This window comes from Erpetoichthys calabaricus, chromosome 3 (assembly GCF_900747795.2).
Source record: "Erpetoichthys calabaricus chromosome 3, fErpCal1.3, whole genome shotgun sequence".
Taxonomy (NCBI): domain Eukaryota; kingdom Metazoa; phylum Chordata; class Cladistia; order Polypteriformes; family Polypteridae; genus Erpetoichthys; species Erpetoichthys calabaricus.
In genome coordinates this window covers 274,101,864-274,129,861 of record NC_041396.2, presented here as the reverse complement: position 1 = coordinate 274,129,861, position 27,998 = coordinate 274,101,864, and the positions used below count along the sequence as shown (strand labels likewise).

Below are 27,998 nucleotides of genomic sequence, written 5' to 3'. Positions count from 1 at the left end.
TCGATTTCACTTTCACCAAACAACAAATCTTTTAATTCTCACGGATGCGCCTCTTCATTGGAAAGAAACACTACTTTTCCCTGATCGCAACACAAATTAGACGATCTAAAAGTCTCAGAATTAAAGTTTAAATCTGAACAATATATTCAATCTGTCTTTGCTGTTCTGTTATTTCACGAAGTAATAATTTCCATTTGTTTGCGCTAATGTGATCTTTACTATTATTTTTTTGAGACTTTTGAATTTTAGTACTTTCATTATCTCTAACCTGCTCTGTATGTGGATCGTGTCAACGTTTTTGAATTCTTTAAGATGGTCTACTTTTTCATCTTTTGTTTTATTTCTGTCCCCGGGCATGGTTAAATCTCTTCGCACAAAGTCTCATCTCATGGGGCATGAAAGTATCTCTCTGAAAAAGTCACGTCTTGTCTCGTCCCAGGATTTTTTCATTATAATAGAGAGATATAATACTGAATCACAGTGGATTTAATTTGACCGTTTTTTTTACACTGATGAACAGAAAAAAGACTCTTTAATGTTAAAGTGGAAACATACCTCTGCAAAGTATTTTGAATTAATTACAAATGTAAAACACAAATAATTAATCTCTTAAGTATTCACCCATTCAAGTCAGTATTTAATTGAAGCGCCTTTGGCAGCCATGACAGTGTTGAGTCTGAGTGCACAGGTCTCCATCAGATTTGCACATCTGCTCACTGCGATTTTCCTCCATGCTTCTGTACAAAACTGATTAAGCTCAGTCAGGCTGCATGAGGATTGTAAGTAAAAAGCCTTTGTCAGTTACAACCACAAATTCTCAGTTGGATTCAAGTCTAGACTCTGACACAGCCACTCCGGGAAATTGACATTGCTGTTTCAAAACAATTCCTGTCTAGGTTTGCTGGAAAACAAATGTTCTCACAAGGCACAGGATACTTGGAGACTGTTTCAGGTATTTCTCCACGATTTTCTTGTCTTTTAGTGTAGGCATTTAACCCTTTCAAGACAACCAGGGTCTGCGACAATGAAGCATCCCCAAAGCCTGATGCTGCCACCATCATGCTTCGTGGTGTGAATGATGTGTTTTTGATAATGTACAGTGTATAAACTTGGCCTTTGGTCTTACAGCTGAAAGGGTTCATTTTGGTCTTATCAGAATATAGAACCTTTATTTACCTGACTTTAGAGACTCCCATGAACCTTCTGGAAACTCTAGCTAAGATGTCATGTGCGTTTTTTCTCTTTGCCACTCTCCTATAAAGCTATGACTGGTGAAGCACCCTGGCAACAGTTCTCTCCAATCTTAGCCACTGTAGTTTTTAACTTCTTCAGAGTTCTCATAGCTTTCTTGGTAGTTTCCTCACTAGTCCTTTTCTTGTATGATCACTCAGGTTTTGTGAAAGGCCTGCTCTAGGCAGATTTTCCGTTATGTTGTACACTTTTTATTTGTTAATGATTGATTTAATGAGATCCAAATGGACATTATTTTTGTCTCCATCCCCTTTTCAAACACTTTTTCTCTGAGTTGCTAAGAGTGTTCTTTTGTTTTCATTATTTTGGTAAGGCTACAATACTGATTGGAAAGGGATGAGATGCGTTTAGAACACAATCAACTGAAACTCTAGATTGGTGAACTCCATTGGACCAATTCTGTGACTCCTAAAACCAATTGGCTACACCTGTGAGGATTTAGGTGTCATACTGAAGGGCGTGAATTCTTTTGAGATAAATTATTTTGTGTTTTGTATTTGTACTTAATTGAGACCACTCTACAGAGATCTGTTTTCAGTTTGACATTAAAGTGTTTTTTTTTCTGTTGATAAATGTCAAAAAAGCCAAATGGATCTGCTGAGATTAAATTTTATATACTGTAGCAATAAAGAGTGAATACTTTTTATAAGCACTGTACATTCATGCATTCTCAAATTTGCGTAACCTTAGCAGCATTGGACGCAAGGTAATACATTATTACATTGTATTTGTAGTGCTACACTTTATTGTGACGTAGGACTAATTTCTGAAGATAAGCATTCCAGGCTTATACAAAACAATAAAATAAATTGGTCTGCAATGTTCCGATGTATGACAACACAACTATTTAAATGATCAGAAATAAAGAGATATTCATAAATATTAAATAAAATGCAATAAAATCCCTGTTAACAGAATATTCAGTCTGTAAAAGAGAGGAAAACAAAACTCCACCTAACACGTTTCCTGTGAAAAATGAATCGTAGTGGGGTTGCCATTTGTTCTTTTAAATAAGAAAATTTGAAATGTCCCTGTCAACTTCCACAACTTTCAATTATGGCCATTCTGCAGAGTGGCACACACTTGAGTCCATTTGTGTTTTACTGTATAATCATTTTCTATTAGCTATCTGGCTTCATTCATAGTTTCTTGGAACCTTCTAGTTTTCCATTACATTTCCACCTTAGCTATTATAAAACTAGCAGTGACATGGTGGTGCTACTGCCTGATGGATAATTCGTCCATGGTTTGAATCCTGTGGCTGATTGTTTGCTGCCTGGAGCAGTGGCGTAGCGTAGTGGGGGTGGCAGGGGCGGCCCGCCCCGGACGGCACTTTTAGGGGGCGGCAAAATTTCACAATAAATAATAATAATATCTTGTAAAAATGTGAATCATACCTAAATAAGGGGGCGGCGGAATTTTCCTCCGCCCCGGGTGGCTGACACCCACGCTACGCTACTGGCCTGGAGTTTTCTTTTTCTCCCAACTTTCACCTCAGTTTTCCTCCCACATTCCAAAGATGTGCATGTTACATTAATTTGAAACTTAAAATTGACATTTTTTGTGTGTGGATGGGTAGATGTGATGGACTGATGCTCAGGATTGATTCCCTTTCACCACCGATGTTGCTGGGACTGGTTCTGTCACTGAATTGGATTAATTAAGCAGGTTTCAGAACATTAAGTCATATGGATGTTATTATATACATAAGGAAATACTTTTCTAGGCCATGTATAACACATTTATTTGAAATAAACAAGAGGTACAATAATCAGTTTAACAGAATATGTATGGGATCTAGGTCATTGTGATAAAGAAATGTTCTATAGTTCTCTATTAGCAGAAGATGATCTTTTGCGCATGATAAACTCTCGAGTATTCTTCTCAGGTTTGATCAAGATGATGTAGCACTTGGGGAAGAAAAAGCAGCCCAGAAGCCCTGTGCTGGATGAAAGAATGGCAAATATTTCAACAGCTACCATGTACTTGCCTCGTGTGCTGAGATAGGCAGGGACAAAGGAAAGCCACACACTGACGAAGAGTAGCATGCTGAACGTGATATACTTTGTCTCGTTAAAACTATCAGGAAGCTTTCGTGCAAGAAAGGCAACCAAAAAGCTAATACTGGCAAGGATGCCCATGTATCCCATCATGCACCACAATGCTAAAGTTGAACCTTCATTGCATTCCAAAATTATTTTTCCAACTTGAGCTTTCATGTTGGTTTCAGGAAAAGGGGGAGCACACAGTAGCCATACTGAACAGATGCCTACCTGGATGAGGGTAGTGAAAAATATAATTGTATTTGGCAGCTTGGAGCCCACCCATTTGTGTAATTTACTGCCCGGTTTGGAGGCCTTGAATGCAATGACCACGATGATGGTTTTGGCCAGAACACAGGAAACACTTAAGGTAAATATAATGCCAAATGTGGTCTGACGGAGTAAGCAAGAAGCTGGTGAAGGTTTCCCAATGAAGATAAGAGAGCAGAGTGGGCAAAGTGTTAGAGCACAGAGCAGGACATAGCTGAGCTGACGGTTATTGGCCTTCACAATGGGTGTATCACCATGCCACATGAAAACACAAAGTATTAAAGATGGAACTGTGGAAGTCAACACAGACAGCGATGCCAGAGTGGTGCCCAGTGGTTCTTCATAACTCAGAAATTCAACCACCTTGGGAATACATGCATTACGTCTTTTGTTAGACCAGTGATCATCTGGACATCTCAGGCATGATGTAGCATCTAAGGAAGGAAAAACGTATCATGAAACATTTCTGAGTTTCAGATTTTACAGTTTTCAGTGTTCAGAATGGCTCTATTATATATATATAAGTAAGAAAACAAAGCTAAAGAAAGCAATATGTAGAATTTAAAAAAAAACGGAGACTGAATCCATTGGTTAAAATAAACTTATAAGCTAAATAGGTATAAAAATATTAAAGAACAAACCTAAGAATACCATTTTAAGCAAAACAACAACTCACAAAATAATAAGATGCCCTTTAATTACAGTATGTTTATCGTTGAACCATACTTTAGTGATGAACAAAATTATTTTCATAAAATTGAATTTGCAGAGAAAGTCAGTATTTCACTTCGGAAAACAAATTGGGTTTAGCTTCCTGCAAAATTCATGCCCTTCACACAAGAAAGACGTTTAGTTCTTGTCTGGAAGCATTTTCATGCATTAATTCCACTTGGGTCTGTTTGTCACTTAGTATTTAAATAAAAATCCTTAGCAAATTTAAAAAAATCAAAGTTACTGTGCATATCCTCAACTAGGACAAAACAGTTATTAGGTAATGATGTGGCAAGGAGAAAATGCAGCAATATGCAGAATGGTGAGTTATGGTGACTTTGTGTGGGAATATGTGCAAAGTGTTATAGTTCTTAAAGACAAACTGCACTATGAATGATTGGCTTAAATAGAACTGATTTTACTGATGTGATTCAGATTACACGCGTTCAGAAGCTGCAGAAAAGAAGAAATGTACATGCAGAAGCATGAAAGAGGGTTTAAGGAGCAGTATTCTTTGTTTTCTGCGTGAAAAAATTTTTTTAAATCAACCACAAAAAACTCTTTTTTTAGAATTTTGGATTATGCAATTTTGAAATTGGCTGAAAAATGAATTATTAGTTTTACAAAAATAATTAAATAATAATTGAAACCTGCCTGTTTTACTCATCACTACTGTTTTTTAACTTCTTCCTGTGTTGCCTAGGATTTGGCTTGACATTAAGATTTTATCTCTGTGCTTTTCTTACTTCAATGGTTTTCAACACAATGAAGTATCCTTTGACCTACAGTGAACTACTTGTGTAGTGAAATAGTTACAATGGTCATATACAGGATATAATTTAAAAAACAAAAATTAAAACATTTGGAATTTCTCCATTCATCCCTCGATCAAAATTACTCCTTGTGCACTTTGTTTTGTTCACTCTCTCTGCCAAGAAAAAAAAAAACTGTCTCTACCATCTACTCACTATTTTGTGAAGCATCCTACAAGCCTCTGCACTTGATTTATCTCTGATCTAGAGACCTTTCTCCTCTCTCTTCATTTCTCGCATGGGACACTATTTTTTCCAAGGTAAGTTTTTGCTCTAGAAATCCAAAATATTAGCACACCCAGTTCAGAATTCCACATAGGCTTTATTCTACTCCCCATAAGTGCCATATGATGGGCCTCACTGTCCATTCTGTTTGTCAATTATGTCCCCTTGGTTTACCTGGCACTTTTCTCCTCACGTTCTAGCACTGCCCTCCTGTCTTTTCCTTTCAGATTCACGTATGCCACCTAATCTTTTCATTCTTTAAACATCCTACAGCTGTCTCAAATATTTCTTCTTTTAGTGCTCTCCATGCTTCTGCTTAAACCCCTTGAATGCAAATTATTCTGCCTCAGTACCTTAAAAGCCATTTTAATTCTTGCCTCCCACTGGAAGGCACCTGAATGAATCACTATTGTCCAAACCATTAATTAATGGACCCTCCAGCAGTGCAATTGATACTTGTACAAAACCTGGCTTGCTGTAATGCCTTTATTTTTCTGTCAACTATTGATTGTTGTCCCTTTTTAAAAATTTGCTGTTGTGGTTTATTTGTGATTCTTCTACTCTTCTCTTCTCTGGCAAATGGATTTTTCTAGGTTATTTACCCATTGGCTCATGCTGGGACTGAGTATTTTGTGTTCTTTTTTATAATATTGTTATATAATTATATACTGTAATATTGCTCAGCTCCTGTCATTTTGTCTTTATTTAATACAAAATTGATCACAAAAGATAAAATAAAAAACGGAAAATATTTACCATATATACTCGAGTATAAGTTGGGTCTTGAAACCTGAAAAATTGATAACAATATCAGATCCCGACTTATATGCCGTTCAAAAATACGACACTTAGATTTTTTTTTTACATCTTCTTGCTTCTTCCAATCTCGCATCAGTTTCTCAGACACATCGAGTTTTGTTGCAGCAACGCAGTTACCAATTTCTTTTGACACTTCAACGACTTTTAATTTAAAACCAGCTTCATATTTTCTTCTGATCGAATGTTCCATTGTAGATAAGGGTTGCTCTTACGATAAAGGTGTATGAGGGTGTGAGATAAAAAAAAACACAAAACAATGCAAACGTTGCTTCTGAATAGTTCAGATATTACCGTGTGGTCACGTAGGCACAATACATAGAAAAGAAAGGCAGTGTGCTCCATGGTTACTCTCTCAGGTGGGCGTTAACATATCACAGTCTCTTGGAACAATAGCGTGAGTTTTCCGCATTCGACTTATACGACCGACATTAAAAAATATTGGAAATTATACGGTAAAATCAAGTCCTGCCGGGAGAACTTAAACGCGAGTATATACAGAAGATCTCAGAAACTATCAACCAAACTAAAGTATGGAAAATTCAGTGTTGTTGTGGTCTATCAGATTGCACCACAGAGATTAATTAACATCATAGATTAGATTTAGATTAGATTAGATTAGATTAGATTAATTAACATCATTTTTAGATTTCATGCAAAACTGTTATCATTACTTCAGACAGGATTTATTACAAAAACAAATATTGAACACCAAAGAGTAACATTAAATGCTCAATAGATGCTGAGAGATGCACCAAAATTGCATGCAGATTTGTCATATCTCTGTAAGAATAGAATTTCGATAATGGAAATTTCTAGCTCACTTCCTTATATAGGAAACAGCATTCATGGCATCAAAATGTCGTGCATGTTTAAAGAAGTGAAGCACACAGGCTAGCAGCTATACTACTGGCATCAGCTGCTTGCACTTCTCTTATGACACGATCCGCTTATAAAGTTTATTACACCTGTCAGTATGCGGCTCTGCCTCTAACCACTCCCCTTGCTTACATGTTGCTCTTGGCCGCTGCTATCTATGTCTTTTGCCATGTAACAGGTAAAAGTCGTGTATTTGGAGTGAAGGATCCAATACGTTAAATTCCATATTTTTAATAAATGAAAAATTACAAATAAAGTGAAATATGACAGACATTATAAACATCCTAAAAAGTACTCTGGATGTAAATCAATGAATGGAAAAGTAGCATACAGTTAAACCATGACATTTTCCATTTTATACTTTTGGGTCGTTTTACAACCCCAAATAACATAACAATATATACAATTGCAAAAAGAAAAGTGTTTGAACCTTTTGGCATTCTTTGGATACCTGCATTAATTACTTATAACAAAGTGATCTGATCTTCAGTTATATCACAAATAAATGACAAAAAAAAATCTAGTTGAACTAATATCACACAAACAAATCTTCTTGTGGTGCCCTGTTCAAGGTTTGTTCCTGTCTTGCGCCCTATGCTAGCTGGGATAGGCTGCCGAAGACCCCCAGAACCCTGTTCATGATTAAGTGGGTTAGAAAATGACTGACAGTTCTTCAATTCTTTTTATAAATACTGAACACATTTTTTAAATTTTCATGGTCTAGTCTGGAGAAAGTCTGCGAACATCTATGTTAATGAGTACTGTACTTAAAAAAATCGAGAGTGGTCTCCTCTAGACTTTCTCGTATACTCAGATATGGGGATGGATATTTGAGGAGTAAACTGCACGACGATGATTATACTTTTATATTATGTGCATTAAAGAACCATCAACAACAAATCAAATAAATTAATAATATACTGAACAATTACTATAAAAGTAAAGTTGATTAAATCAGACTATGCAGCTGCATGAATAAAAGGTAAAGTACAACTTCTGATTAATGGAAATAACCCAAAAGTTGATAGAAATGTAGGTTTTGAACCTAATACTTTTATGAAAAATTTGGTTGACCTAAGTGAAAGCACACTCAGGTTATCATGTTTACAGACATACACACACGCATAATTCCAAAAATGGTATTTTCAGACTCAGGGAGATCTAAAACGTCGAGATTAATCAAAATCTTGTAATGGAATTGTTGGAGGATTCCAGTCCTTTCCCTATGCTTCGTATACGAGAAAGTAAAAACTGGTGTCAGGTGTTCAGATCAATGAGATGAGCATGCTGGTGGGTTGGAGGTTCCCTGACCTATAAAAAAGGCCTACAAAGTTTAGTTACTGAAGGTGTCTGCTCTTCTCAACAAATATCTATTCATGTAGACCACCTCCCAATCAAAAGAAATATTATGGGACCTTGGAAGAAGAATTATACAGATTGCTAATACTAGAAAGCACCAGTTTTCATTGATTCACAAATGTCCACAAGTGGCGGAAATGTAGTGCTACTGCTCCTCTGGGTGTGAAGCCTGGTGGAGGAAGTATCACGGTTTGGGGCTGCTTTGCTCACTCAGTGACTAGTTAACTTGCTATCAAGAGAGAAGAGTAAATTCAAAATTGTATGAAGACATTTTGCAGAAAAATGTCAGGGTAGTGGTCCATCACTTAACAGAAATTGGATGATCCCTCAAAACAATTGCTGTGACTAATGTTATTTGTTTTTCTTCAGTTTTCCTTAAGCCTAAAAACTTGTCTTTACATCGATTCTAGGGCTTTGTTACCTAGAGAATCAATTTTTGTTGTTTAATTTTATATTTGGGGACTTTAAGTGGTTAATTTAATAACATTATTTTCAAGGATATTTTGTTTTGGCTTAGCGTGATGCCATTTTGAAAGCCTTGTGTCACTCGTTATCTTGCCAACACTCCCATCATGCACTGGGAATATGAGTTGATGATATCATCAAGAGCAACAGTATATAAAGTCACTCATCATAAGCCCCAAAATATTGAATAATTTTACTGGTGATTATGCACAATTCTCTTTGGTATTTCGGGTTTTGTCAGTCGATTCCTTTCTTCTGGTTTGGTGTCAGCTTTGTTTTATATAAACTCCTTATTTTCCTGGTCCTTCCATTCAAACTAATTACTTTCTTCTTTGAAATTGTACGTCCATTACCAAAAACCAAAGTTGGTTCAAGTATTTTTGATAGCCCAAGGCAAAGCTGTAAATGGTGCCTCTCCACCACCCACAGCCAATGTTATGACCCTCTCTATGACATAAGACTTTCATAAATGTAGGATTAATGCTGTTTTACTCTTTGGTATAGTACTGACATACTGTATATTTAAATTCATATATTCATTTTATGTGGTGTACTAATATATACTGTATTAGTTTCAATAAATTTCACAGTTGTTCATAAACCCAGCAGTTTACTATAGATATTAGGTAAATAAATATAAATCTGACTTGGGATTTTAGAACGGAGTATATTTTATTACAAAATGTGCAAACACAAATATAATAATGTTTAAATGTATATTAGACATAAATAAAGAAAAGACCTGTATGTGTGTATGGAGCAGTCCGCTCTGCACACTCTGAATCATAGCCACTAGATGGCGCATGTAGGCACTTTTAAATTTTTTGGCACTTTCATGCACCTCACCAGGAAAGACCTGAGTGCAGCAAATGTTTCTATGCATCAACAACGTCATGCTAATGACACTGATGAAGAGCTACACAGGTAGCTACTTATTACAAATATGCTAGATTTTAAAAAAGTAAATAATAATAATAATATGTTAAATTAAGTTTCTTTGCAAAAATTAAAAGACAAATCACTCATATTCAAAACTGTTGTTTTTTGTTGACTTCATTTATGTGGACTTGCAAACAATTCCCTTTAAATCCACTGTTTGGGCTCTCCATTGATATGGTTGCTGAAAATCATAAGGATACAGATACAATATATATTTAAATGTAAGTGCACTACAGGAGAGTGTGGAAGGCTTAGTCCACAAAGTAAATTGGTGGACAGAGAGGGTGAGAGGCAGCTACTGACCAATCTTCTTTCAGCCAAAGAGTGGAGGAGGACTGCTCCAAAGATGAGTGACTGTCCCACGGAAGTCCTGCCCCTTTCAGTCCACTATAAAACAATAACGAAACTGGAAGATGGCATTCATTCCAAGGATTGCAACTGTCAGAGCCAGGCTACCTACTTCTTCTTCTGCTCCCATTAGGGGTTGCCACAGTGCATCATCTTCTTCCATACCTTTCTGTCCTCTGCATCTTGTTCTGTTACACCCATCACCTGCATGTCCTCTCTCACCACATCCATAAACCTTTGCTTAGGCCTTCCTCTTCTCCTCTTGCCTGGCAGCTCTATCCTTAGCATCCTTCTCCCAATATACCCAGCATCTCTCCTCTGCACATGTCCAAATCAACACAATCTCGCCTCTCTGACTTTGTCTCCCAACCGTCCAACTTGAGCTGACCCTCTAATGTACTTATTTCTAATCCTGTCCATCCTCGTCACACCTAATCCAAATCTTAGCATCTTTAACTCTGCCACCTCCAGCTCTGTTTCCTGCTTTCTGGTCAGTGCCACCGTCTCTAACCCATCTAACATAGCTGGTCTCACTACCGTCCTGTAGACCTTCCCTTTCACTCTTGCTGATATCCGTTTGTCACAAATCACTCCTGACACTCTTCTCCACCCATTCCACCCTGCCTGCACTTTCTTTTTCACTTCTCTTCCGCAATCCCCATTACTCTGTACTGTTGATCCCAAGTATTTAAACTCATCCACCTTCGCCAACTGTACTCCTTGCTTCCTCACCATTCCACTGGCCTCCCTCTCATTTACACACATGTATTCTGTCTTGTTCCTACTGACCTTCATTCCTCTCCTCTCTAGAGCATATCTCCACCTCTCCAGGATCTCCTTGACCCGCTCCCTACTATCGCTACAGATCACAATGTCATCAGCAAACATCATAGTCCACGGGGACTCCTGTCTAATCTCATCTGTCAACCTGTTCATCACCATTGCAAATAAGAAAGGGCTCAGAGCCGATCCCTGATGTAATCCCACCTCCACCTTGAATGCATCTGTCACTCCTACCACAGACCTCACCACGAGCACACTTCCTTCGTACATATCCTGTACAACTCTTATATACTTCTCTGCCACTCCCAACTTCCTCATACAATACCACAGCTCCTCTTGAGGCACCCTGTCATATGCTTTCTCCAGGTCCACAAAGACGCAATGCAACTCCTTCTGGCCTTCTCTATACTTTTCCATCAACACCCTCAGAGCAAACACTGCATCTGTGGTGCTCTTTCTTGGCATGAAACCATACTGCTGCTCACCTCACTTCTTAATAATAATAATAATAATAATAATAATACATTTTATTTATATAGTGCCTTTCCCATGTTCTTAGCTTAGCTTCCACTACTCTTTCCCATAACTTCATGCTGTGGCTCATCAATTTTATCTCCCTGTAGTTACTGCAGTCCTGCACATCCCCCTTATTCTTAAATATCGGTACCAATACACTTCTTCTCCACTCCTCAGGCATCCTCTCACTTTCCAAGATTCCATTAAACAATCTGGTTAAAAACACCACTGTCATCTCTTCTAAACACCTCCAGGCTTCCACAGGTATGTCATCTGGACCAACGGCTTTTCCATTCTTCATCCTCTTCATAGCTGTTCTTACTTCCTCCTTGCTAATCCGTTGCACTTCCTGATTCACTATCTCCACATCATCCAACCTCTTCTCTTTCTCGTTCTCTTCATTCATAAGCCTCTCAAAGTACTCTTTACATCTGCTCAACACACTCTCCTCGCTTGTGAGTACGTTTCCAACTTTATCTTTTATCACCCTAACCTGCTGTGCATCTTTCCCAGCTCAATCCCTCTGTCTAGCCAATCGGTGCAGGTCCTTTTCTCCCTCTTTAGTGTCCAACCTCTCATACAACTCATCATACGCTTTTTCTTTAGCCTTCGCCACCTCTCTCTTCACCTTGGGCCTTATCTCCTTGTAATCCTCTTCCTCTGTATACTCTCCTGTACTTCCCCATTCCACCACCAGGTTTCCTTTTCCTCCTTCCTCTTTCCAGATGTCACACCAAGCACCCTTCTTGCTGTCACCCTTACTACATCTGTTGTAGTTTCCCAGCTATCTGGTAATTCTTCACTACCACCCAGTACCTGTCTCACCTTCTCCCTAAACTCAACCTTGCAGTCTTCCTTTTTCAACTTCCACCATTTGATTTTTGGCTCTGCCATCACTCTCTTCCTCTTTTTGATCTCCAATGTCATCCTACAGACCACCATCCTATGCTGCTTAACTACACTTTCCCCTGCTTTGCAGCCTTCAATCTTCTTTAGATTGACTCTTCTGCATAGGATGTAATCTACCTGTGTGCATCTTCCTCCAGTCTTGTACATCACCCTATGTTCCTCCTTCTTCTTAAAATACGTATTCACCACAGCCATGTCCATCCTTTTGGCAAAATCCACTATCCTCTGACCTTCTTCATTCCTCTCCTTGACACCATACCTACCCATCACCTCCTCGTCTCCACTGTTCCCTTCACCAACATGCCCATTGAAATCCGCTCCAATCACCACTTTCTGTCCCTTGGGTACACTGTTCATCACTTCATCCAACTCACTCCAAAAATCTTCTTTCTCACCCATCGCACACCCAACTTGCGGGGCATATGCACTAACAACATTAATCATCACATCTCCAATTTCCAGCTTCATAATCATTACTCTGTCTGACACTCTTTTCACCTCCAAAACACTCTTGACATACTGTTCCTTCAGAATAACCCCTACTCCATTTCTCCTCCTATCCACACCATGATAGAACAATTTGAATCCACCTGCAATCCACCTGGCCTTACTCTCCTTCCATCTAGTCTCTTGCACCCACAATATATTAACCTTCCTTCTCTCCATCATATCTGCTAACTCTCTTCCCTTACCAGTGATACTGCCAACATTCAAAGTTCCTACCCTCAGTTCCACTCTCTTTACCTTCCTCCTCTCCGCCTGCCTCCGGACACGTCTCCCCCCTCTTCTTCTCCTCCGGCCGACAGTAGCCCAATTTCCGCCAGCACCCTGTTGACTAACAGTATTGGTGGCAGTCATTGTTAACCCTGGGCTCAACCGATTCGGTATAGAAATTTGTATTGTTGTCCGCATATTGATTTGGCAAAATTTTACACTGGATGCCCTTCCTAACGTAACCCTCCTCCTTTATCCGGGCTTGGGACCGGCAGGAAGAAACACACTGGTTTGTGCATCCCCTGTGGCTGGATTCAGAGCCAGACTACCTACTGAAGCATTAAAATTATGATTGCTAACGATCACTAAACATTTTTTTCTTGTTTTCCTCTTTGTTTTAACATAGTACTGTCACTATTAAAGAGGGATCTCGCTGGGACCACAACACTTTAACATTTAACCCTGTTCTACATCTTTTCTCCTCATAACCCTGCTCAGCATTAATTTGTCTTAGAAAATGGTATGGTATGGTGTATATCCTGCTCCTGTTGCACTGTCTACAAGAAAGTTTACTATTTTGTTAAATATATTAATTTTAACTTGGGGAGGTATGGTTAGCCCTGCTGCCTCAAAGCTCAGGTCATATTTTTGACCACAATTATCAGTTTAAGCATTTTTGTCAGACATTTCAGAAACCATTGTGGACACATTTAAAAGGCCATTACACCATCATGATCCACTCAAACCTGATCTGGCTTCTCCTTTTCCATTAACTTCAGTGCATTTTGACAACTTTTGGTGAATTTCTCAAACATTTCTTCAATTTGGCCATAGTTAAGGTGGAGTGAATTCAGCTGGGATCATTCACCACTAATGACAATAAACTCAAACTTCACCCTGCGTTTGAGCATTTGAATTTTTATTTTACTTTTTCAACTTCACGGAAAGTCCTAGTCTACTGTATGTAGACTTTGTTATGGAAGCCAAAAGCCCAAGCATCAAAAATATTCTTCTGCCCAATCTTCTGGGACTACAATAACACAAGAACACAAGTCATGTTGCATTATATGCCACCCCTTTAAAGTCAATGCACTTCAGTATGGTTAAGGTTATAAAGAGTTTTCGACAACATAAAAATATAACACATGAAGGGGATTAAATACTCCTATCCCAAGACAAGACAATTACTCAGAATTGTTGTCCAGTAGGTCATTCTCTCTATAGGCAAGGAATCTCACAATTGGTTTGCTCAATTGATCAAGTATTTTTGAATGTTTCATTACTACACTTATCAAAGTTCTCAGTAACTAATATTCACCTGTTTCATTACTTATCTCCCCATCTGAACAAGGAATGCAGTCAAAGCAGCACACTGGTCTCCCACGGATTGGAGCTTTTCTCGAACCTGGCAGGCAACTGGTTGTGCATATTGAGATGGGGCGCTGAAAATGTGAACAAAGGGGGAAGGTGTTACAAAAAGAGCTTATCGGCGGGGGACTGACTTACACTATTCATTTCAATTTTGTGCAGCTTCAGAATCTGAACGTCTTATTTATGCTGCATCATGCCTCAGACATGTCCTAGAGATCTAGTAGCTTGCAATGGATTAGTAGAAGAGCTTAATTAAAGATGGTGTCATGGACACAGTACACCGATTTGGATTTGAATGACAGAGTTAATCTCTCATTTTCAGGTTCCCTTTGGCTTTAAAGAAAGAAAGAAAGAAACCCTGCATGTATACAGTAATTACAAGTTATTTAAATGCTAGTAAAGAAGATAGGAAGTAGCTGCCAGTCTTTCAGAACTTCCCCTGTGTGCAACAGCTTCTGAAAATAGGCGTCAAGAGGTCTTATAAATGCTCACTAAGTTTCCTCTGGGTTCTAAGATAAGCATTGCCTTTTGATTTATTTGATTACAGCTTTTTTCAGTCCCAGAAGCAATTCTGTCTCTCTGTTATCTCTAATGGATTTTTGTATCCACAGAGCAATAACAGTTTTTGAATATTAAAAAAATCAAAAACTTTTAATGTCAGCTCTATGAGAATAAAGTTTCATGGTAGGTTAAGTGAACCCACTACTCATAGCACTAAACAGTCTTACAAGAAATTCACTGCACTCCGTACACTTGACAATAATGACCTTATAAACCTATAAATTATTTATCTATTTATTTACAGTATACATTCTCAGTTTCACCTAAGTGCAATAAGAATTTCTACTTAAAATAAACATTGAAAATTCCAACACAGTGCCTGCATAGCTAAGTTGTCCCAATATGCCATCCACATACTACCAGCTAACCAAATTCTGATAGACTGAATGGTCTCAGTTCATTAGTGAAACTTTTTATATTCTCATTATTATTATAAATAATAATAATAATAACTCTATTTATTAAGAATTTCAAAAACAAATGACATCACTTTTCTACATAGTCACCTTTGTTTGCGACACAATTTTCCCAGAGTCGTACCAACTTTTTAGTGCCCAATTATTACTCCTCCCGTCTTCACTGTTTCCAACGAAAATATTGAAGTGTGGAAAATTTTTGAACGTCCCTCATAATAATAATAATAATAATAATAATAATAATAATAAACTCCACAAATCTATCATCCATCCAGGTGTTTTTCAACTTCTTAATAATATTTTAACTGTGTGGCTACTAAGAAACATCTTGATGGATGACACCATATTTAAAGGTTAGTTTCATTTCCTCAAGGAAGTCAGCTAAAATGTAAACACTTTCACTCAGAGGCTTCATTCATTGTTGGCTCCAACCTGATGATTTAATGTGTCACATAGTGGTATGAATTACGGTACAAAGATTTTACTTTTACTGTTACAAATTTGCATAGCAAGCTCTGAAGTGAGTCTAAAAGAGAACACATTTTGGAAAGAGAATGAAAATGTGGCCACCTGGTAGGCTCTCACCTCTCTTTTTCCCGCTGGCCATTTGATGGCACTCTCATTGACAATGAGATTATTCCCCAGACCCATGTTGTAGTCAAAGCTCCCCACTTTGACATACTGAATATCTCCCTCTGTGGTCAGCTGCCAGTTGACAATATCATAGATGGAGGGGAGGTTTCCATTTTCATCGAAATATATGTCTTCTCCATCTTTGCTATGGGTGTTCAGATTCTCAACATAGTGAAGAATCTTTTGAATGGAAATGAAGAACATTGTTTACATTGCACATCATGCTCTACTGCTAAATAAAGGAAATGATATCCTTTCTAAATTACTATGAATCATGAGGCTATAGCTTTTACTCATTCTTCTTCAATTTGTTTATATATTTACATACTATACGTCTTTATGTCAGATTCTGATCATTCATAGGGCCTTCATTGGCTTCATTTTTGGACATCTTTTTCAGTTAAGTTATGAACAAATTTATTTTGGTCGATGTTTTGCATCATTTTTTTTCAGTTTCAATTTTTGGTCAGTGTACTTTGCTGTTACCAAGGGTTTCACTGGATATGGAGGTGAATCTCTTATCTGAACTTTTAACAAAATTAACAATTTTTGTATTTTTTTCTAAAAGGTGCAAAATTTGTTTAAAAATTTCTGGTTCTTCAACTTTTTAAAGTTCTGTTTTATTTATGGTATGATTCATTATTTCTTGTAGTGTTAATGGGTCCCCAGAGGCAACATTACTAATTTGACAAAAAGGGAACAAAGCAAGTCTCCCCACACCATCCCAACTACATCAACAATTCCTGCCACATAAACTGGAATGACCAATGAGAAGTCCAGCTCTGACCATCAGTGTGGACTGTCCACAGCTGTAAGGAGACAACTGTGAAAACTGAGAAAGTTACATAAAGGAAAACCTGCAGGACCATGTTTATGTCTCACATCATATGATTCCTCTTGTGGTAGACCACCTGGACCCACTGCAATTTTCTTATTGGACAAAGAATGGAGTGGAGGATGCAAGTATTGATCTGCTCCACAAGGCTTATTCTCACCTGGACAAAGCTGGCAGCTCTGTGAGGATTATGTTGTTTGATTTCTCCAGCTCCTTCAATAACATTCGGCCATCCCTGTTAAGGGGTAAACTCAGAGATATGAAGGTGGGTGAGCCTGTGGTGTCCTGGACAATGGACTATCTGTCAGGCAGACAGCAGTTTGTGACACTCAAGTACTGTGTCTGTAATACGGATGTGAGCAACCCTGGAGCACCACAAGGAACAGTCCTGTCTCCTTTTCTCTTTACTCTGCACACCTCACTATAAATATAACAGTAGGTCATGTCACTTGTAGAAATTCTCAGTTGATTCTGCACTTTTGTGATTAATTGGTAAGGGGAATGAGACAGAGTATAGGAGTGGGGTGGAGAACTTCGGTTCTTAGTGCAAAGAAAATTGTCTTCATCTTAACATCAGCAAAACCAAATAAATGGTTATTGACTGTTGCCGCACCAAAGAGCATCTATGTCAGGTCACTGTTCAAGGAGTGGATGTAGAGGTGCTCCACTCCTACAAGTACTTAGGGGTCCACATTAATGACAGATTGGAATGATGCCAGAACACAGAAGAACTATAAAAGAAAGGGCAGAGCAGGCTCTTTTTCCTAAGGGGACCGTGTTCCTTAAAAGTAAGAAGTGACATCCTTCACATCTTTTATAACTCTGTGATGGCCAGTGTGATTTTCTACGCTGTGGTGTGCTGAGCTGGTAACATTATTTCAAGAAAGGCCAACCGAGTCAACTGGTTAATTAAAAGTGCAAGCTCAGTTATAGGACACACTATGGATCCCATGGAGGTTGTAGTGGAGGAAAGATTTAAAATTAAACTAAGTGCCATTAGGAATAAAGCTGCACATCCTCTCTCTGACACAGTAACACTATGGACTTTAACAAAATTTTTCAGCAGAACTGGGTCAAGAAACACTATAGGGCTGCTTTATACCAACAGCAATACGTCTGCATAATGTCTCACTGGGACTGTGACAGTCAAGTCAGAACTTTTCTTTCTTTTTAATTTTCTTGCTTAAATTCATTTTGGTGTGTGTTCAAACTAAAGTGTGTGTAATTATTTATCTATTTATTTATTTATTATGTATGAATTTATTTAAAGAGCTTCTGTAAAAAGTAATTTTTTCCCCTTGGGGACGAATAAAGTTCTATCTATTTCCAGCTCATGCATCCTTTAAATTGTGTCACAAAAAACAAAAACAAAATAGTCAGTAGGTTGCTTAAAAGCACTGCATTCTTCAAAAGAAAAGCTGCACATGCACCTAAATGAGCAAAGGTATGGTAAGAAGACATTAGGGTGCAAGGGTCTGCCAAAGCAACCCAGAAATAGGAGAGTGGCATCATGCAGAAAGAAAATATCACACATTACAAAAATAAATATTTCATTGTGGATATCAAAGAAAACTAAAATCTTCAGTATGATTTAGCTATAATCATCTTTGTAATACGTTACATTATACACACAAGGTTAGTATTTAGTTTATTTTTGTGAAACAGCGCTGTCTGCTGGGAGATGTGGGGTACTTGTCCTAAATGCAGTGATACCACTGTTGCTAACTCAATGTAAGAACTTTAAACTAGTTTTCCATCAGACTAATTAAAAATAAATGAAAAATTATTTTAGTTAAATTTGGTTTTACTTCCCAACTATTTTAATTTCCTCTTGGGGACAAATAAAGCATAATCTAATCTAATCTCAAACAATTTTCTATTTACCTGCTGGGCATGAAAATCCTTAATGCTTGCACAGCTTCCTCCTTCAAAAGGCCCTTTCCCTGGTTTGCAGGTACTGAGATTGTGTAGGGCATAAGCCACAGCATAGATGGCATTGTAGGTGTTGTAGGTGAATCTCAGATTGGTTATATCAAGGAAAATATTATTCATCATGGCTACTTCTTCATTACCTTTACAATATAGCGTCTCTTCCACAGAGTGACTTGATGAATTTGTCTCTGGTAATTTACACTTAAATTCCTGTTCCCAAAATTGTCTGAGAAACTGATCTTGTGGAGCCTTCGAGGGATGAAGGCTCAGTAGGTACTTAATAAACACTGGCATTTCCCGTATATGAATGGTGAAGCCTACGGTTCCAGTCAGTATCTTAAAGGTCTCATTGGTAGACATAACTCTGGAATTAGACCACCCTTCACTTCCTATCCAGACCTTCCCAGTGATGTCTTGTCGTTCAATCTCTTTCATGACAGGATACAAGTTGGCTTCCCAGGAGAAAACAGCAATGACCTTCACAGTGGAAGCCTTAATGTTTTCCACAATATGGCGGACGAGGTCTTCAGAGTAAGGAATTGGGATTCGTTCTATAAATTCAATGCAGATTCCCAAGGCTTTTGCTTCCTGTACAAAGACTGTGGAAATGCCTTGGCCATAGTCATCATCATCAGCCAGTATCCCCACCCAGGTCCAGCTGAAAAATTTGACAAGCCGTGCCAGTCCTAGCCCTTGAGACATGACAGATGGCAGAATTGTGAAGAATGATGGAAATTCACGTTTTTTATTCAGAGATTGGGTTTTTGTAAAATAGTTGATCTGTAACAAAAACATATAAGGCAGTCAGTCAAAGTGACATGAATGATAGTTTAAAAAGACAAATCCGTACAACTGACATCAGGAATGGCTAGATGGCAGTTATTTAAAAATGCTGTATCTTTTTCAGAACTTTGATTTCTTTCCACTGAATGGCACAACATTGCAATGATTGGCACTGCTGATTCATAAATCCATCATTCTGGGTCTTAATTCCATGTTCTGTTGATATCTGTGTGGAGTCTGCACATTTTTCCCATTTGGGTTTTTTTGTCACATTCTCTGATTTTTCTTCCAACTCTCCGTAGATGATGGAGTTACATACATTGATGATTGTAAATTTTCTCCTTGTGCATTGGCGGGCTCTGCAATGGGCTTACATCAAGTGCCGGTGCCACCATTAAAGTGAATTAGGCATTCGCCTAGGGCACAGATCATGGGTGCGGGCGTTCACAGAATAATCTAGCAGAGGCACTGCTTGCATCTTAACTATAATATTAAGCGAGTGCTACAGTGGTATTTGAAATTAGCAGTAAGTAAGTGTCCAATCCATATTGTCTATCTGCATAGAGAAAAAAAAGGATTGACATATGCTGTATATTTAACCATACTGTAATTTGATCTTTAGTATTGGCAATGCTTTGTTAAGTGTGCATTGAGGGATGATGTAGGTTTGTTTATGCTGCCTTATTTTTAAGTACTGTGGAAGTATCTTTGAGGAAAATATAATAACAGACTTTGAGAAAACCTGCAAAGCGGACTGTACAGAACTTGCGCTGCCGTCCTTACCATGTCCTGAAATGCTGACTCAATGCTGTGGCTGTGCTCTTTCCTGATGTGTTTTTAGATGTCCTGAGTGTTGGATTTTGATTGACCATCCTAACATGTTGCACATTGTCCAAATTGTAGTCAAGTTCTTACTGCCATCATATTCCATTTCATCTTTTTTAAGTCAGCACATAGTGAAGAAAGGAGGAGGTGAAGTTCAACAGGAACAATAAAGGAGAATTAAAATTACAGGCAGTGAAATAGCAGATGCTTGCATTTTACTGAGGTCTTCACAAGTGAGGAAGTGGATTATACCAGCGGTAAAAGGGACTACTAAGGAGATACTTATGGCAAGCCGAATTAACATTTAGAGATATCTCAAAATGAATTTTAAGATATCTGGAAATGCATTTGAGATATCTTAAAATGTGCAGGAAGTTATTTTAGGATATCTCGAAATATAATTAAGATATCTGAAGAAGCATTTAAGATAACTTAAAATTCACTGTTGTTTGAGATATCTAAAATCTAAAATTAATTTTATGATATCTTAAAATGGGTCTCTGCTCCATTTCAGATATCTAACTATGTATTTCAAGATATCTCAAATTGTATTTCAAGATATCTAAAATGCATTTTAAGATATCTTTAAAAGGACACTCAATTATTTCAAGATATCTCAATAGCATTTTCAGATATCTACAATACAATTTAAGATATCTGAAATACATTTTCAGAATTAACTGATATTAAGACTGATGTCCCTCAGGGGACAGTACTAGGGCCACTGCTGTTTTTAAAATATATACTGTAAATGATTTGAATAGGAATATAAATATAAATAACAAGGTGGTTAAGTTTGCAGATGATACCAAGCTAGGTGGATTGGCAGATAACCTTGAATCTCACAGGTGGAGCAGTGGTAGTGCTGCTGCTTTGCAGTAAGGAGACTGTGGACGATTGTGGGTTTGCTTCCCAGTTCCTCCCTGTGTGGATAGCGCTTTGAGTACTGAGAAAAGCACTATATAAATGTAATGAATTATTATTATTATTATTATTATTATTATTATTAATCTATCAAATCATTACATAGGGATTTGGACAGCATGCTGTCTTGGCAGATTTGTGGCAGATGAAGTTTATTGTAAGTAAATGTAAAGTATTACAAGTAGGAAGTAAAACTGCTAGGTTTGAATACACAATGGGAAGTCTGTAAATTGAAAGTATACCTTATGAAAAGGATTTAGGAGTCATAGTGGACTCAATACTATCAACTGCCAGACAGTGTTCAGAAGCCATTAAGAAGGCTAACAGCATGTCAGGTTGTATAGCAAAATGCATGGAGTACAAGTCCAAGGAGGTTCTGCTCAAGCTCTACAACCTGCTGGCATGGTCTCATCTGGATTACTGTGTGCAATTTTGGTCTCCAGGCTACAAAAGGGACATAGCAGCACTAGAAAAGGTCAAGAGAAGAGCTTATTCCAACAGGGGATGAGTTATGAGGAAAGATTAAAAGAGAGGATCCTTTTCAGTTTAAGCAAAAAAAGATTAAAAAGAAACATGATTGAAAGGTTTAAAATTATGAAGAAAATTAGTCCATTGGATCGAGACTGTTATTTTAAAATGAGGTCATCAAGAACATAGGGACACAACTGGAAACTTGTTAAGGGTAAATTTTTCACAAACATTAGGAAGTTTTTCTTTACACAGAAACCGTAAACACATGGAATAAGCTGCCAAGTAGCGTGGTAGACAGTAGGACTTTAAGGACTTTCAAAACTGAACTCGATGTTATTTTAGAGGAATTAAGCGGATAGGAATGGCGAGCTTTGTTGAGCTGAATGGCATGTTCTTGTCTAGATTTTTCTAATGTTCTAAAAACCAGAGCACCTAGAGGAAACCCACTCAAACACAGGGATAACATGCAAACTCCACATAGGAAGGCCCAGGACATGAACCCTGGTCTATGTACTATGAGGCACCAGCTCTGCCACCCCTGCATAAAATATGTATAATAAAATTAATTTGCTTGGTTGATATATCTCATTGTTACATCGGTATAGTAAAAGTTACTGAATATCAAATTTACTTAAGAGGTGCTACACTTACTCAGCATAACAAGAGGTACAAAAGGCCCAGTTTTCATGGTAGATACAGTACCTGAGGATAACTGTAGACTCCCAGCAGGAAAGAAGTAGACAGCACTCCATCCGTAATGACAGCTGCCAATCGCGTGTGATTACTGCAGCTATAACTCAGGTCCATTTGGTCGTGTCCAGTCACCAGCCAGTGAATAGCGTCTATGCCTTGGGGTACGACAACACACGAGTCATAAATTCTGTATCCAAGAGTAATGTTGGGAAGAATATATGGATCTGCGTTGATTTCTTTAATGGCAAAAATCATAGTGTTTAACCAACGGTATGTTCGAACGTTGATCCTATGGTAATAATAAACATCAGATATAAATATAATAAATCAGTTTAAGCTTTTATGTTTATAACAGTAAAATAATTGTTCACATGTTGCAAAACTGCATTATTCACTGTTTCTTAAGAGCCATGTCTCTGCTTTTTTTTTTTCATGTGATAACATCCTTTACTATAAAACCCTCTTAGCATAACTTCTTGACATATTCATTTAAGACATATGTAAAGCTAATGCTGGGTTTACAACTCCAGTCATACTTTACATCAATTATCAAGTCCATTTAACCCATTTTAGAGCCATTAAGACTTGGACAGGGAGTGCCAGTCTATAACAGGCCCACCATCAATTCATTTTCTGGATCTGTTTTGTCCGTTAGGCTGGTAGTCAAAAAAAGAACAAAACTAAGACTGGATGAATGTGTCAAGAAACATCTCTTTACCTGAGCTCTGTGTAAGCATTTTCTTCTCATCATTCTAATATTGGTTAACTCCAGCTTTGGTCATTTTTGTTTACATGTCCATGATTTTTTTATTAAAATATTGGCTATTTCCATTACATTACATTATTTTCATTATTACTTCATCATTATTTTTAGTATTATTTTCATACTATATCACTTTTTATATTTTTAACATACCTATTTTTCCTTCTTCTTAATAAAATGATTTAACTACTTTTTGTCAATTGAGAAATTGTATTTTTTATGAATAAACATTTTTTAATTGCACAATCCTCTATTCATGTATATATATATATATATATATATATATATATATATATATATGTATATATATATATATGTATATATGTATATATGTATATATATATATATATATGTATATATATATATATATGTATATATGTATATATGTATATATGTATATATGTATATATATATATATATATATATATATATATATATATATGTATATATATATATATATATATATATATATATGTATATATATATATATATATATATATATATATCTATGTATATATGTATATATGTATATATATATATATATATATATATATCTATGTATATATGTATATATATATATATATATATCTATGTATATATGTATATATATATATATATATCTATGTATATATGTATATATGTATATATATATCTATGTATATATGTATATATGTATATATGTATATATATATATATATATATATATATATATATATATATATATATATATATATATAAAATCCAAAGTCTGTCTGTCTGTCTGTCTGTGTGTATGTATGTCTGTCCACTTAACAGATTTAGATTTAGGTTTTTTTCTATAATTTGCTTGAACATTCCAGTTGATTTTGTGACTTCTCTCATCACACTAAGTATCATAGTTTGCTTGCGGTACCAAATTATTTGCATGAAGCAAGAGACAGGCTGTGGCTCAAGGGGAAGGGGAGGTGGGACCTCAGGAGTTGGGGGCCGGCTGGGGCCATCCTCACTCACGATCCTCTGGGTCGAGTGTCACATTTCAAAGTGGGCAAGTCTGCGGCAACCCCTTCTTTTAAAGAGACGGGGGAATGAGATGAGGTGGCTGGCTGATAACAAAAGCAGATATTGCGTGGCATGGCGTGGTGCTCAAGAATGCACTGGATGGTCAACCCTTTAGCTAGAAATTTCAGCAATTATAAAAACATGCAAGTTAGTTTGTGCTTAAAAGTATTGCAGAGTATCTTAAACATTGTTAGTTGCAAACTGCAGAATAGCCAAGAAGAAAGGATTGCTTTTCATATCATTTGTTTTGCATGGCACAACATGCACACAAAATAGTGTGTAATGTTCATCTTCCAAAAATCAATTTTCATGGAATGAATGGTGTCACAAAAGTTAACATTTGAACCTGATAATGATGAAGAGTCCTCACCATCACCATAATAAGTTGTATATTATATGATGGCACAGCAGGTAGCATTGTATCTTCATAGAGATTTAATAGGAGATTATTATGTTCAAGTGCTAATGATAGACTATAGTCCAGCATTTAACTCAATAAATCCCTCTAAGATCATCACCAAGCTCAAGGACCTGGTGGGGTGGGAGGCCATACTTCATCATCTCTCATTCTCAACACAGGGGTTCCCGGTTTCGCATGACTGACTCTAACATCAGTGTTACGTTTGCAGAAGACATAGCTGTGGTGGGCCTGATCTCAAACAACAATTAGGAGACTTACCTTGATGGAGTGCAGAGTGTGTCACACTGGTGCCAGGGCAACAGTCTTATCCTTAATGTCATCAAGACAAAGGAGTTGATTGTGGAATTTAGGAGAAAACATCAAAGGTATTACTACCCACTCAGTATTATCAACACTCATGTGGAGAGGGTGGATAGTTTTAGATATCTCTGTATCTACATCACATAGGACCTGACCTGGTTCAAGAACACTGTCACCTTGGTGAAGAAGGCATAACAATGGCTTTACCACCTCAGATACCTCAGGAATTTTAGGCTGCCCTCCCAGTTATTAATGAGGTTCTACACATCCACCACTGAAAGTATCTTGACCTGATCTGGAAACAGCACACAGCAGAACCACAAAGCTCTGCAGATAGTGTTCAGCCAACTGAGAGCATCACCTGGTGTGTAGTCTCTAACTTTCAGAATATTTATACCAAGCAATGTCAGACCAGGGGAAAGAAAATTATCAGGGATACCAGATATCCCAACAACAATCCTTTATCTCTGTGCTGCAGTCAGTTAAATGCTGCCACTGTCCGAAGACAAATCCAGAGAGACTGAGGAGGAGCTTCTGTACACAGTCCGTTGGCATCCTAAATGAGGATAGTGCCTAGAGCTACACAATGCTCTATTATTAATTCTCCTGTATTTATTTATTACCTATTTTTAAAAATTTAGATATAATTCATACTACTGTATCATTTAACAGTATTGTAATTTAAAACAAGTATTATTGATATTTGTTAAGTTGTGTACTATAGTTAGTAGTTTACCGTCTCCTTATAGTTTTCTTTAATAAACAGGCTTTCAGTTTAGCAACTAAGCATTTTACCACATGTTGTACTGCGACAAATAAAATTTATTTGATATGGGAGCTGGAGTCTATCCCAGTGGCGTTGAGTTCTCTATCTGTTTACCCCGTTCATTTTTAAAGCCTTCGTGTTGCCTGTCTTGGCTGTATCAGAATGGGGAGCAAGTTTTCTCATAAGCAAATTTACTTGCATGCCCACACCCACACTCAATCACTGCATAATATTATCAATGAAACCAACATGCATGGCCTTGTGAATTGGGTAGAAGAACAGAAAAAAAATTATGTAAATGCAAAATCCATGGAAGCAGTGATTTGTCTGCACAATTGTAGGGTTGTGATGTAACAGCGCTAAGCATTGTGCCAGACCCTAATGGGAAGCAGAATTAAAAAAATAAAGGACATTTGAATTATCTTTATAATAAACATGTGTACCCCCATATAATGAAACCCAAAATTAGTAATGAGTGCGATAACAAAGAGGAGGAAAACATGTTTACCCTTGGCATCGAACAGGCGTGGGAGCTTCAGTAAAATGTCTATCAGTGACAGTATTGCTTTTACCAAGAGGAAACATTCCAGCGATAATAACATCTCCTTCCATCTCCAATCCATAGATCGAGGGACTGCTTTGACAGCCAGAACTTTGGGAACCTGAACATGGCAAGAAGAGCAGCAGGAGGAGCGGGGCAAGACTCAGTGCCATCACAGGACAAGCCAAAATGACTGAAAATAAAATGAAAACGTTATTAAAATAAAAAGCTTGCTAGAGGGTTTTACAATTTCCTTTAGCTTTATTGGATGGGTGTATCATTCAAACTACACCTAAAAACCTATACCTAAACCTATACTTAAAAAAGACAGACACAAGCAAACCGCACACTTTCAGATTTCAGATACTCACAATGATGGAAAACTGCAAACAAAAACTAAAAAGATGGCGTTTTTTAAATTCTTCCAAATAATTAGTTGGCTCAAAGCACTTAATTGTAGTTTGTCATAGAGAGGATGTGCAGCATTGTTCATAAGGTCCATCAGTTTTGTCTTCATCCTCTGTTATTCCACCTGTACTAGCATTGATATATACATTTAGAAACTGGTCACATAAATGTGTTTTTCTCCTTTCTTAATCTCTCTATATTTAAAATCCAATGTCTGTCTGTCTGTACAGTTAAGTCCATAAATATCTGGACAGAGACAACTTTTTTTAAAATTTTGGTTCTGTACATTACCACAATGAATTTTAAATGAAACAACTCAGATGCAGTTGAAGTGCAGACTTTCAGCTTTAATTCAGTGGGGTGAACAAAACAATTGCATAAAAATGTGAGGCAAGTAAAGCTTTTTTTTAACACAATCCCTTCATTTCAGGGGCTCAAAAGTAATTGGACAATTGGACTTGGTTGAAAACCCTTTACTGGCAATGATAGCCTGAAGTCTTGAACTCATGGACATCACCAGATGCTGGGTTTCCTCCTTTTTAATGCTCTGCCAGGCCTTTACTGCAGCGGCTTTCAGTTGCTGTTTGTTTGTGGGCCTTTCTGTCCAAAGTTTAGTCTTCAACAAGTGAAATGCATGCTCAATTGGGTTAAGATCAGGTGAGTGACTTGGCCATTCAAGAATTTTCCACTTCTTTGCTTTAATAAACTCCTGGGTTAATTTGGCTGTATGTTTTGGGTCATTGTCCATCTGTATCATGAAACACCGCCCAATCAATTTGACTGCATTTAGCTGGATTTGAGCAGACAGTACGTCTCTGAACACCTCAGAATTCATTCGGCTGCTTCTGTCCTGTGTCACATCATCAATAAACACTAGTGTCCCAGTGCCACTGGCAGCCATGCACAGCCAAGCCATCACACTGCCTCCACCGTGTTTTACAGATGATGTGGTATGCTTTGGATAATGAGCTGTTCCACGCCTTCTCCATACTTTTTTCTTGCCATCATTCTGGTAGAGGTTGATCTTCATTTCATCTGTCCAAAGAATGTTTTTCCAGAACTGTGCTGGCTTTTTTAGATGTTCTTTAGCAAAGTCCAATCTAGCCTTTCTATTCTTGAGGCTTATGAGTGGCTTGCACCTTGCAGTGCACCCTCTGTATTTACTTTCATGCAGTCTTCTCTTTATGGTAGACTTGGATATCAAGATGCCTACCCCCTGGAGAGTGTTGTTCACTTGGTTGGCTGTTGTGAAGGGGTTTCTCTTCACCATGGAAATGA

General features: G+C 37.4%; 2 protein-coding genes across 3 annotated transcripts in view; both read right to left on the bottom strand.

Moving 5' to 3' along the window:
* The window catches only part of LOC114648962 (zona pellucida sperm-binding protein 3-like), a 73,127-nt gene that overhangs the window by 5,199 nt on the left and 39,930 nt on the right, over positions 1-27,998 (bottom strand). The gene's annotated exons all lie outside the window — the stretch shown is intronic.
* Positions 2,980-26,458, bottom strand: LOC127527230 (extracellular calcium-sensing receptor-like). 2 transcript variants are annotated; one of them, XM_051925302.1, is made up of 6 exons: positions 26,280-26,458; positions 22,493-22,772; positions 18,740-19,567; positions 15,973-16,200; positions 14,358-14,481; positions 2,980-3,997 (listed from the first exon to the last, which is right to left on the bottom strand). In XM_051925302.1, exons 1-6 carry the CDS (start codon positions 26,381-26,383, stop codon positions 3,075-3,077), a joined length of 2,487 nt encoding a protein of 828 aa, XP_051781262.1. In that variant the 5' UTR covers positions 26,384-26,458; the 3' UTR covers positions 2,980-3,074. The 2 variants fall into 2 exon arrangements, with proteins under 2 accessions (XP_051781262.1, XP_051781263.1); XM_051925303.1 differs by lacking the exon at positions 15,973-16,200.